At 37.2% G+C, this 12,941-nt stretch overlaps 1 protein-coding gene across 6 annotated transcripts in view; it reads left to right on the forward strand.

The window, feature by feature from the left end:
* ATP9B (ATPase phospholipid transporting 9B (putative)) overlaps positions 1-12,941 on the forward strand; it is a 114,273-nt gene that overhangs the window by 12,203 nt on the left and 89,129 nt on the right. For 2 of the 6 annotated variants that reach the window (XM_081919432.1, XM_081919433.1), the window contains exons 3-5: positions 5,034-5,184; positions 10,049-10,162; positions 11,999-12,107. In XM_081919432.1, the coding sequence (XP_081775558.1) occupies positions 5,034-5,184; positions 10,049-10,162; positions 11,999-12,107 (374 nt within the window). Of the gene's footprint in view, positions 1-5,033; positions 5,211-10,048; positions 10,163-11,998; positions 12,108-12,941 lie in introns of those variants that run through there. The other 4 variants (XM_081919434.1, XM_081919435.1, XM_081919437.1 and 1 more) reach the window with 4 other exon arrangements.

The following is a 12,941-nucleotide window of genomic DNA, read 5'->3' on the forward strand; positions in this document are numbered from 1 at the left end:
TTTCTAGGGCCTCTGATGCTGATGTCATAATGTTGTCTAGACGCAAACCAAATCAGCCATCTTTACTTCTAGAAGTTTCAATTTTGCACTTCAGCTTTCATTAAGCTTTGTTTAAAAGTTGAAAACTGAGCTGCTGTTTATTATTATTATTATTATTAGAATCAGTTGGGGTCTAAATCTGTCATGCATATTTTGTGATCCATGCACTATTTTGTCATTCTGCATGTCAGGCCAGTCTCATCCAAAGCTTTGAAATAAACAGTAAGACCACCTTCTCTGGTTTTGGCAAAGCCTTGTAGCATTGCCTTCTATTCTATTCTATTCTATTCTATTCTATTCTATTCTATTCTATTCTATTCTATTCTATTCTATTGTGATCTAAAGCAAAATATGTGCTCTTTCGAAGCAGGAAAGAGCCCTGCTAGGACATGTGCCTTACTTAATTGAACGGTATCTCTTGAACTCTGTGTCAGAATCTCTTGTGCAGCTCTGTAACACGAGTTATATCTTTTAGAAATGTTTCCTCTCTATAGTAGCCTATTCTTATTGTGAATAGTGAATTTATTATATCCAAATGATAGCCCAGCTCTTTCATGTACCCAAATACAGAGATGAAACCATACATTCAGGCTTTAACATTTACCAAGGAGTAATTGAAGTCAATTATATGTACATGTGACTCTCAACTTACATGGGGTTATGTTCCAAAGATAGTACGTAAAGCCAAACTTGCTTCAGTTTTTTTGCCAAGTGCGTAAAGCTGAATGTACACAAGTTAAATGTGCATGGGTTGCGAGTTACCTGTACAGTCATACCTCATGTTGCGTCCTGCTCTTGTTACGGACTTTCAGCTTACGAACGCAGCAAACCTGGAAGTGTTTACTTCCGAGTTCGCCCCCGTGCATGCACAGAAGCAATCTAATTGTGGAGTTTTTGGGGTGCGAACAGCACACTGAAACAGATGAAGTCCGCAGCTAGAGGTACCACTGTACAAGTGAGTAGACACCTTATAGGACAACACTGTTAAAGATGTTGAGTCCATTAATTATAAGCTTAACAGACCTTGCTAAACTTCAGTTTTCCTCTAGATATTTTTAATTATAGAATTGCTTGCATTTTAAAACTGTCAATAGCATCGGTATAAAAAATGAGAATATCTAAACTACTTTTCTTCAAACATCTTAAGTCTGAGGATACACTACCTATAAATGAGGTAACATTATGCCCAAATTTATCCTTACAGTGTCAAAAACAAGAAAATATCAAGCTCTCTCTTTTTTAAGCTTGTTAAGCACAGTAGCTATGTTACCTTTCTCAGAATTGGCAGAATTCCTGTGTGCTTGATTTCAGTGATCTGTAATACAATTAATGCCTTCAGAAAAATATAACCAATGAATAGCATTCAACTAAGTTTTACTCAGAGTAGACCCATTTAAAGTAATGTACTTGACTAAGTTAGGTCCATTAATTTCCCTGCGTCTACTCTGAATAAAACTTAATTGAATATGCTATGTTAAGCTTTTGAAAGCTAACTCATTTTTAGTTGTAATTATTTCTTCCATTTTTAATTTAGACACTCTCTTTTAGCTTGTGAAAGTATAATGCACATAGATCAATACTCTGGAGTTCTTTGGACTAGATTGATTTCTTTCTCATGAGATGTACATTGCAGTTCTCTCTGATATATATGTGTATATACCCACAGAGACACTACTTTGTCCCTGTGAAAATGGTGCGGTTGAACATTTCCATATGAAATGAAGGGGATATCAAATACTCGAATTAATTTGGATTGTAAGATGGCCTGTACACTTTCAGTTAATCTGCAACACATTTGTTGTTCAGAGGCATGGGAAAATGCTGATCTTTTAAGAATGACATGACTACAGTGTCGCTTTAGGCCTGATTATCAAAGCTACCCGTTGAGTACATTAATTACAGTATGTTTTCTTCATAGATGTAATTCTTGCTATTTAGAATTTAATAAAGAATAGCTTATCCTTGGACTGAGTATGCCAATATAGGGCCTTTTTTGTCTTTTTGATTTTTTAAAAAATGTTCTGAGTAATTTCCTTTTAGTTAAGCTTGAAAATGAGTACAAGTGGGAATGGCTGGAAAGTTTTTTAAAAATGTTTTTTAAGTTCAGCTTTTGACTTGGCAGAACGTATTTCATATGCAAAATAGTAAGATTTATACCAGTTTTGTTCAACAATTGCTATTCTTTTAAGTACATCTCTAATCAGTGCCACTAGGGTACTTTTTCTGTTTTTAGGAAAAAACAATGTTACTATAGGGTTTTTATTACAATAAGAAGTTAAACTTTAACAAAATCCATTCTGCTATTCATTATGCTCTCCAGAGTTTTTGTTAACTTTAATTATACTGGAAATATATATGTGTACATGAGACAAAGATGAGAGAGGTAAGTAGTAAAACAACACAACTGCCTTCTCTCTTGTACTATTGGTTATAGCAAGTAGGTCCTTGCATCTTTTCTATAATAGCACATCTAATTAAAAAATTCCATTGTCTATATAAATTGAAATTGTGTGATTTTGTCTAAAAACCCTGTTTTAAAAATTAGATGAAAAGGAAACTCAATGTATAGTTAGAATGCGAGCAAAAGTATTTGGTTCTCCCGTCCAAAGCATTTAGCTATTATATTGGGTATCAGGTGATAGTTGTGTCATGGCTGGGTTGATCCAAATTGAATTTGCATGTCATTTGATACGTTGTCTGTGGTAACAAGAAATTATATTTTGGAAGGGCTTGATAACTTTACTAAACAAATCTATAAATCCATATCCTACGCTGACCCAGCTGAGTCTGCCTGCTTATGCAGTGTAAGACTGCTCCAGGCCAGCAGTGGTGGTAAGGACTGTTGCCATCATCATCGATAGAAATTCAAACTCCCTTGCAGTGAGACCAATCCACACTATTCTTGGGTTCAAGGAATTGTTTGTGGTCTTGGATCAGAACAGGGATGATAGTGTATCATCCGCCCTGCTACACTACAGCCTTCTAGACTGAGCTGGCAGAGGTAGTCTTGGATGTGGTGTTTGGGGGCTCAGAAGTTCAGGGGGTGGCAGTATGGGAGACAGCATTCTGTCTTAAGGTGTGCAATTTCTTGTCCACATATGTGAGTCTGGTACCTTTGTTGTGTGGTATTCATCATATGCTGAAGGCACACTTCTTTCATTCTGGCCTTTGACACGTTTGATATATATTTTAGGACCCAACCTATCCTTTTTATTGTAATCTGCTTTAACTGTTTTTAATATACCGTATCGGCCCGAATATAAGCCACACCTGAATATAAGCTTCACTTTTAAAATTTTGGGGGGGGCGGGGACGACTCCATTCCTTGCTGCTCCTGTCTGCATACGGTGGGGAGCCACGCTGCGTTGCTGGTGGCCTTTACCCTTCCTCGTTCTCTCCCTTCCCGGGCTTTGGGGGAGAGGACGAGGGACTATGCACAGGGCGGGCACCGCTTTGCCGCACTCCTGGTGCTGTTTGCCCCATGCTCCTGGCTGCATACCATAAGGTTGCAAATATAAGCCGCACTTTTAACTTTTCATGGTCGGAATTTGGGAAAAGTGAGGCTGATATTCAGGCCAATACGGTATATATTTTCAATTGTTGCAACTCACCCTAGGACCTTATGGTGAATGTCTGATAAGAAATATTAACAGCAACCTCTAAAAATTACATTCCCCATAACTCAAAGTATATATTTTTAATGCTCTTTAAGCAATAGGTCTCATTACTACCCTTTGTTAGCAACAGTTGTGTAAATGTTTTATTTCTAAACTCAATACTAACCTTAGATTATTTCTTCCAAATGTTTCTCTGAATGTAACTATGTATGCTTTGACTTGCATAGAGGAGCCTTTGTTACTGTTTTGCGGGCAAAAGGCACATGATCGCAAAAGGCATGCAGCAGCCTCTGTATACCAACTGATGGGGATTTCTGCTTCAGATGGACACAGGCTTGCTGATATCCACGTCTTGAAAGTATTGAATCCTATTTGCTTGCAATAAATACTTAAAATTGAATTGTCAAAATCTATAATTATTTCCATCAGTGGAGACCTCATTGCATCTGAGGGCTTAAAGTGTACTTATCTCTAGGTGCCAATCAGTCCTTTATCACAGGCATCACCACTGTTTAGCAGTGCCAAACTTTGTTCAAACATATGTAATTTGTTTGCTAAGCTGATGAAGGTTTTGGCACCTGCCTAAGGGGGAGGAATAGTTGTTACCCGAGTCAGCCTTCCAATTCATGAACAATTCTTCACTCAAAATATTCTGTTTTGTAATTGAAAGCACAAAGAGATGTTGAAAGTCTTTAATTTGTTGTATTATTAAGAATTAAAATTAATCAAACAAAACTGAATAATTCACATATTAAAATCTATAGTGCTGCATCAAAGCAATAAAGCAGTTCTTTTCTATATAGATTATGACCACCAGGGCAGCTTTCCTAAGCATATAGGTGCTACATTTTATCTTGCGGTGTTCTTAAAAAAATAGTAATCCTATACTCTGTCCACTATAGCTGCTGGCCGAGTTGCAAAGTGCCACATATATATGCAGTGGCATTTCAGCCTTCCTCTGCTGATGGCAGCAGCCTGCACTCCAATAAGCTTTCCTGGAAGGTCAGGAGCCCTTTGAAGCATATTTGAGGTGCTATCGGGAGTGCATGGGATGGGGGAGGGAAAGCCTAGGAAAACAGTGCCAGAGATCCAATGCATCCTTTCCCTCTGCTGAACTCAGTAAAAACCAGGCTTTGTGCCCTGAATTTATGGAACTGCTTTTCAGTCAACGTGGTTAAGACAGAACTAGCACCACTCCTAAAATACACAGGAAGTTTGTGGACATGACTCTGTTTACAAATACTGTAAAAATAAAAAATAGGCATCTGAGATCTGTTAGTTGCATTGAGTTACTTTCTTTAAGAACCACTGCTTTCCTTTTAGCAAGCTGAATATACTTTACTGACATTTAAAGCATAGCTTTCTTTTTCCTTGCAGTTGCTGTGATTGGCTCATAAACATTTGCCGGAGAAAGAAAGAACTCAAAGCACGCACAGTATGGCTTGGATGTCCTGAAAAATGCGAAGAAAAATATCCAAGAAATGCTATAAAAAATCAAAAATACAATATCTTTACATTTATACCTGGGGTAAGGCTACTAATGATTCCTTAAAGGTGGGCTTAGTTTATGTCCCTTATAAATTGTATGTCTTACAATATTTTAAAACAAATAATTTGAATGATAAGTTGTGCAATCGTTTCATGCTTATTTGAAGTTCAGGCAATCCTCTTTTCCCACTGAGAAATGTGCTTGTTGGTTAAAGTGATTAGTGGGATCAGTGATGATTACCTGTGAGAAGCAGAGACTGGCAAATTATTTTTAGGTATTGTTTTTATTTAATTTGTCTACCACCCTTCATCAAAAGATCACAGGTATATATTTTCTTTAAAAAAACAAGGGCACAATAAAACATTGGGAGGAAAACAATAAAACAGCATAACAAGAGAATGCCCAACAATAAATACAGTTAATCTTCTAAAGCAGATTATTTCTGGGCCTGTGGGCACATCTGGAATTTTCAAAAAGTTGCCATTCTGAGCTTGAACTGTCACAAATTGTAGGGAGTGCCCTCTCCTCATTCCCACTGCATGCATGTGTTTCTTGGGCACTGAGAGGGATGCAAGCTGGGAGGAGGAATGCCCAAGACAGGCCCTCAGAGATAAGGAGGGGGGAAAAGGCAAACACAGACCTCCAGACCTGGGGTGGGGAAGCAGACATAGAAACCCGGAGAAGAGAGGGAAAACAAAGCAAGGAAGAGACACATAGAAAAGGAAACGGGAGGAAACAAATATACATACCCTGTACACTCTGACACATACTCTGACACACACTCCTTTCTTTTTTTACCCTGCCCCATCTGATTGGCTGCTCCATTCTTCCTTTCTCTCTCCATACGCCTTGGGTCTCACATCTCCTACACCTTACCTTTTTCTTTAAAAAATGTTTCCCCTCCCATGTTTTCTGTTGGAGGGCCAATCTCAGCATGGAAGGCTAGTGAGCTGAAAGAGGAAATACCAACAAGCCCCCATCTTGACTGTAATTTTTCAGACTGATATCTGCTGACTTCCAAGGTGTATGGGGTGGGGGAAGATAACTAGTGGTGAAGGGGGGAGTGAGGGGAAGCTTTTCACGGGTGCCATTGTGGCCTCAGGCATCACATTGGGCACACCAGTTTTAAGACATGATTATATGACATGATCCAGACAAAGTTAAGCATGTTTATGTTTCATTGATTTTAGTAGGATAGATAAGCATATGATTAAATCTTCCAGCAAAGACAAAAAAATAGTTTTAAGTGTTGAAATTTTATTAGATTGATCCTACAGGTTTTGGGTTAATGAATATTTTTAATCTTACGATTCAGGATAGGTACATGCAAAATGACATCTTAGTAAAATGTGTGTCGATTTGAAGGCTGTATAAATTTGACTTCAAATTGTTCCCTTGCTGGAAGCATTGCATTGTATTGTATGTACCTTCAGGTCAAAGTAAACACAAGAGTAGAAAAAGACCTGTCTGTAGGCTACAATCCTATGCTATCTTATTTGGAAGGGAGCTCCTATGACCTCTGTAATACCAACTTCTGAGTAGACCTGTATAGGATTGTCCCGTTAACATTTTTTGTGCAAAACACAAAGGGCGAAGTGTAGAGAAGTGAAAGTGCTTCATGTGTTCATTTTTTTAATTGGGTAAACTTGTGGCTTGTATACATTAATGCTATATATGAACATGTATTTAGTATTTGGTAATCATTTATTAAGTATAAAATGTGAATAACAAAGCAGGGCTAAAATCCGTATACATATTCTTTACTCACATTCATTCCTTATCCAAGAAATTTTTAAGAGTTAATATTGCTTTTTTGCAGTTTTAAAGCTGTGTATTACCTAGTGGCACTAAATTGTGCATTAATGAGAGAGGGATAAATATTTTCCCTTATTTTGAGCTCACAAGTAAACCAACCTCCTATTTTTATTTTTTTGTTTTTCACATCTCTGTTGAAATGTTCCTCACAGAGTGTTGACTTTAAATGCAGAATAAGTGGTTGGAAAGTTAATTCCCCAGTATGGCTAGTGGTACAGATTACAAAAACACCCATAAATGTAGCAATTGTTTTTATGTAAGAAACCTTTATACGGTGTTGGCTATTATGTGTTTTATAGGCATATAACAAAACCCTGTATTAACTAAATCCAGTTTAAAATAATGTTCTGTCTCTTCAGATTTTCTTTTGGTTTATTATGGTTTTCAAGATGCAGAATTCTTTTCAACACTGACAATAATAATTTGTTGTAATACATTTTGTGCAAATCACAAAAGGGCACAGTTTGGCTTTATTTTTTTGTTCTTTGACTGATTTCAGTAAATTCTATGACTTTAGCATTGATTCTTTGGATAGCCAGCCTTGTTAGTTTCTAATTTAATATTTGACTGAAAAGTAACTCTTGAGGGAGAGGTGTTTCAATGAGTGTGAAATAAACAGGCCATTATATACTGTGCCTTTTTCCACAGTAATAAATTATCTTGTTGGTTACTTGTTGACAAGAATGCTGCGTCTTTCAATTCTTAATTTCAGTAAGAATGCAGATTTTTGTAAACCTTGTGCACTGGTTTCCCCCCCTTCCTTACACTCCCCCTAACCCACCAACATTATTCAGCTAGCTGGCACATACAAGGATATTACTTATAACCCCTTCTTTATTAAAAAGAAAAAGTGAGTCCATAATGTGGACTCCATAATGTGTTTTCTTTTGAGAGTATTAATGTCAACTGCTTTCATGCAGACAAATATTTTCATCTTCATTGCATGAAACCAAAATTTTCTCTATTTACACTGAACGTTTTCCTAAAGGTCATTAAGTATACATTTAGACATTGATTACTGTAGTTAAATGCACAATGTGTGTTTCAGGGGTTTAGGCAGAGTCCCGATGCCTGCAAAGATCAGCCATGATTTGTGAACACCTGTTGGCACAGCATAGTCCAGATGCATTATTAGTCTTGGAATATTTTTTCTTAAACTTTTCCTTAGGAAATGGAATAGTTTGAAAGCGTTTTGTAATTGCACAGTTGGAATCCTATTCTGGCTTTAGTATGAATGCAAATTACTGAGCTATTAATTGATACTAACTGGGATTTTAAATTAATTAGTGGTGAGGGAGGAAATATTGTTACCCTGCTGGGATTAATTTATATAAGAATTTAAACATTCTAGAACAGAATAATCAAGTTTCATTGTAAATATAAACACAGTATTTCTGAGGCGTACCTCTTAGCATTTGTACACATACTTGTAAATCAGTAATAACTGCTAAACCAATTGAATTTCCTTGTATTGAAATTTCCATAATACGTTGGTTTGTCTGGAGCTTACATTTGAATGTACTGTGTTTGCATTCTACCCACATGCAGACTTTGGGGTAGCATTCTTTATTTTCATATTAAAAAAGGAAATGTATTTAAACATAAATAAATTACAATATTAACATTTTTCCCTTGGGGAGAGTAGCTAGGGATAATAGTAGAGTGACAGGTTATATTATGCTGATTTTATTGTGCAGTACAATCCAGAGCAACTATTTTGTATCACTTTGATTATATGTATACGGTTTCCTCTTAAATCATAACTCTTTCTTTTTGGAAGGTTATGTACTTTTCCTTTCTGTATTCATTACTCTTGTTGCTAATGGCTAGGCAATACTGGAGTTGTTCTTTTATTACATTTGTTATTGAAAAATGGCCTCCCTTTAGCTATGAATTTAGAGAACATTAATCAAATCACTGTTTTCTCAGGTTAGTTCCCCATCTGTATTATGGAGATATAACTGAAGTATCTTTTAGAAGCTCAAACATTTTTTGAGGATGAGTAGCATTGGCCTCTCCTACATACACACCACTTGGGACGCGGGTGGCGCTGTGGTCTAAACCACAGAGCCTAGGGCTTGCTGATCAGAAGGTCAGCGGTTCGAATCCCCGCGACTGGGTGAGATCCCGTATCTCAGTCCCTGCTACTGCCAACCTAGCAGTTTGAAAGCACATCAAAGTGCAAGTAGATAAATAGGTACCGCTCCGGTAGGAAGGTAAACAGTGTTTCCGTGCGCTGCTCTGGTTCGCCAGAAGTGGCTTAGTCATGCTGGCCACATGACCTGAAAGCTGTACGCCGGCTCCCTTGGCCAATAAAGCGAGAGGGGCGCCACAACCCCAGAGTCAGTCACGACTGGACCTAATGGTCAGGGGTCCCTTTACCTTTACATACCCACCACAGTCCCATTCCATGCATACAATTTCATGAGCCATGAAAAAATGCTTCTCTTTTAATTTTGAAATTATGCTTCTAAACTTATAAAAGTATGCTATGGCTCACACTGTTACCCAACCTTCCTCGTGTGCTAGTTTTGTTTAACAAAATATCTAGCCTGAAAACAATTCTTAGCGAAGCTTGCTGACTATCTACAATTCTATGATTATGTTAGTAACCACCAAACCCTAACCCTAACCCTAACCCTCCCCCCATTGCTAAATTATAGGGCGCCCCTTATCAGTGTCTGGTCTCCTGTAAAGGATACCCTCCTCTACATTCTTGAACTCTGCTTATAAGCTTATTGTATTGCTAAGTATTGCTAAGATAATACATGTTTTGTCTAATGAACATTCTGTAGTGCTACAATAAATGCTAGATACTATAATGCCTATATTATGGATGAATTTTCTATTTAATATTTTATATTGGAATAGTCATCATCATTAAATGTTCATGTTACTATTGATTGATTTTTCTGTGTTAGTAGAGATAGTTCAAGCTATGTTGAAAGCAGCACTCAAAAAAAGGAAAAGAAACTATTATTGATTATAATTGTGATTAAAGTTCCTGTTACATTAAAAAAGTTTCTGCATACTGGAAATGTTTTTGAAAGCACCATTTCCTGGTTTTTCTTTTTTCTTTCACTTTTAGGTTTTATATGAACAATTCAAGTTTTTCTTGAATCTTTATTTTCTCGTAGTCTCCTGCTCACAGTTCGTACCAGCGCTGAAAATAGGCTACCTCTACACCTATTGGGCTCCTCTGGTAATCAAAAATTCTATACAACTATATATATATATTTCATTTATGAGCTTGTGTGCACATGGACAGTGTGGTTGTATAGAACTGTCTCCTAACCACTGATGGCATGGCAGCTTACCTGGAAAGAGCAGTGGCAGTGATGTTGGTTCTGTGCACACATGCTGGCAAGAGCACAGGATTGGCTCTGCTGGTGTGTTCATGAAGCCCACCTCTGCCATTGTCCCATCCCAGTCCCTGACAGCAGCTTTGGGGATCAGGTCTGTGGTGCTCTTCCACCACAATAGCCTCTACCACACATGAAAGACGCTCAGTGCAGAAGAAACATTTCCTATTTCTTAATGGTTAAGAGATCAGGAGTATACTTCTGATTTCCATGCTTCTCCCATTTCTCACTTGAATGATCTCCATTCTCTTTTCAGAGCTAATGTCAAACGACATGGCTTTCAACCAGACGCTAAAGTCTATTTAGTTTCAGATACTTATGGTTTTGTGCAACACTAACCATAGTTAGTGGGGGATTTTGAATGAGAAAGGAGCAAAGGAGAATATGATCTTGTGAGGAAAGGAGAGGAATTGCAGGGGTACTCCTGGTCTCTTAACAACACTTCACAGATCATGACGTGTTACATCTGAGCCAACTCAGATCAAAAGAAATGTGACTCTCATGTTAAATGGACCTGTGTGTGTGGGAAAAGTGAGCACATTTTTTTTTTAAAATATACTTTTATCTATAATAAAAAGTTACAACTTGTATCTTCTATAATTTAAGAACTACGATTCTACTTGTGCTTTCTAAAAACATTGGAAGTATCTGGCTATAGCCAGGATATTGCATTTAACATTGGTTACTGATTTTATTTTCAAAGGGAATTGGCCAAACTTTTTTATAACTACTCCAGAAAAAAATGCTATAAGGTCTACATGTGGCACATAGTCCAAAAGTTTGGTATATCTGATCTAGTATATGCAGCTAAAAACAAATGTTTCAGTACACTTTTGGAAGTAATTGATTCCATGGAACTTACTCCTAAATAACTGAGTTTTGACTCACTATAATTTTTAACCAAAGTCAAGCTACGCACCTTCAAGGCAAAAAGAAAAACTCGTTTAGGAGATTAGTCTTCTCTTGTTACATCTCAACCTTTATTTAAAAGTAAGTGTGCTTGATGATTTTTATCATGCACCTCAGCTTCATGTCTTGGAGAGCATGGGTTAGTGCAGCTGTAACATCAAAACCATGCTTTGGTGTTATGTGCCTGAACCTTTGGCTCATATGCTTCCCCCAATCTTGAGCTTGGAATGCCCTTCCTCCTTTCCTGGTTTGAAGCAAGTCATCTTTGGTTTGTGCTTGCTCTCTAAATAAGAATTGAAAACCAGGGTTCGCTCCTGATTTGCAGAACAAGCACAAACTGAAGCTGCACAGAAGGGAAAACTGATGTATCTTGAACCAGGAAAGTAGAGAGTGGGGTGCCAGTGTGCATTGGCCCTATCAGCTCTGTTAACACAGCTACACACCCACAGTTTGTTGTTGCATATGAACCATCCCATTGCCTTTTAGATGTGAATTGAGTGGAGGGTACTATATTTTGTTCTTCTGATGAGAGCCTGTTCAATAGTTTTATCACATGTTTTGGAAATGTTTCGAGAAACCATTGGCTATGTCTCAAATTTTCCTCAGCTGTTCTGGAATAACTATGGCCTTGGCAAAAGGGAAGAAAACACACAACAAAACTCCAAACAGTCCTACTAAAATGAAATATAAAGCGCATGCTTTTCTTATCTGTGGATTTTAATAGAAATATTTTCCATTTCGGGAAATGTTTGTTATATTTTAAACAGGGATTTGTTTTGGCTGTCACAGTGCTACGAGAGGCAGTTGATGAATTTCGTCGTTACCAGCGAGACAAGGAAATGAACTCTCAATTATATAGCAAGCTTACAATAAGAGGTTGGCAAACTTTTTTTCCCTGTGAATCATGAATAGCATTCATATTTTCTGGTCTGTGTGAAGTACTATTTCTTTGAACAAGACCTCCAAATTATGGCCAACCAAAAAAACACAGCCTATTAGAATACACTGTGGCCTGTTTGGTGCTTAGCAGTCTCCTGTGTTTGTAATCCTAGGCAGGCAGCAAATAGAAGGTTGCCATACATGGTTGGTGGGTTTCATTCAGTGCAGTGGGTCACAAATTATGCTGGCCTAGTAGATTTTACTGAGGGAAACCAACAAGACTACTACTAGCTATAACTGATGGAAATTATATGTTAATCACTATCACTTGAATAAGGCATAAGAATATGAGTTCATCACACATAAAATACATATGCCAAAATTCTCTAAACAGTGCTGTATAAATTCTTTTTAAAATGCTGGCATTATAGCCTGAAATAAACAATGTATGAATCATGGATTGCATTTAACTCAAAGGTTGTGCATGTCTGCACTAGATTCTTCAAAGATGAAACTATCAAAGGCAAAAGGTTATGTTAAATACAGCATACATTTCTCTCTTGTGTTGATCTTACTCAAAGAATAAGCCAATATATTTGGTAAAACTGCTGAATAGATTTTAATTTTATTTGGTGTTTAATATAACAATAATTAACATTCCATTTTCCCTCTGTTATGTATACATTGAAATCATCCATATGCATTCATCCATGGCTAGCCTTTGGAACAAAAATGAATACTATTAACTAAAACTCTGCTTATAAATTTCCATTAAACGATGCCTTTTGTTGAAGCTAGTACTGCTTATTTTCTTTATTTCATGGCTCCATG

The sequence above is a fragment of the Podarcis melisellensis genome (genome assembly GCF_964234715.1).
Source record: "Podarcis melisellensis genome assembly, chromosome: 7".
NCBI classification, from domain to species: Eukaryota; Metazoa; Chordata; class Lepidosauria; order Squamata; family Lacertidae; genus Podarcis; species Podarcis melisellensis.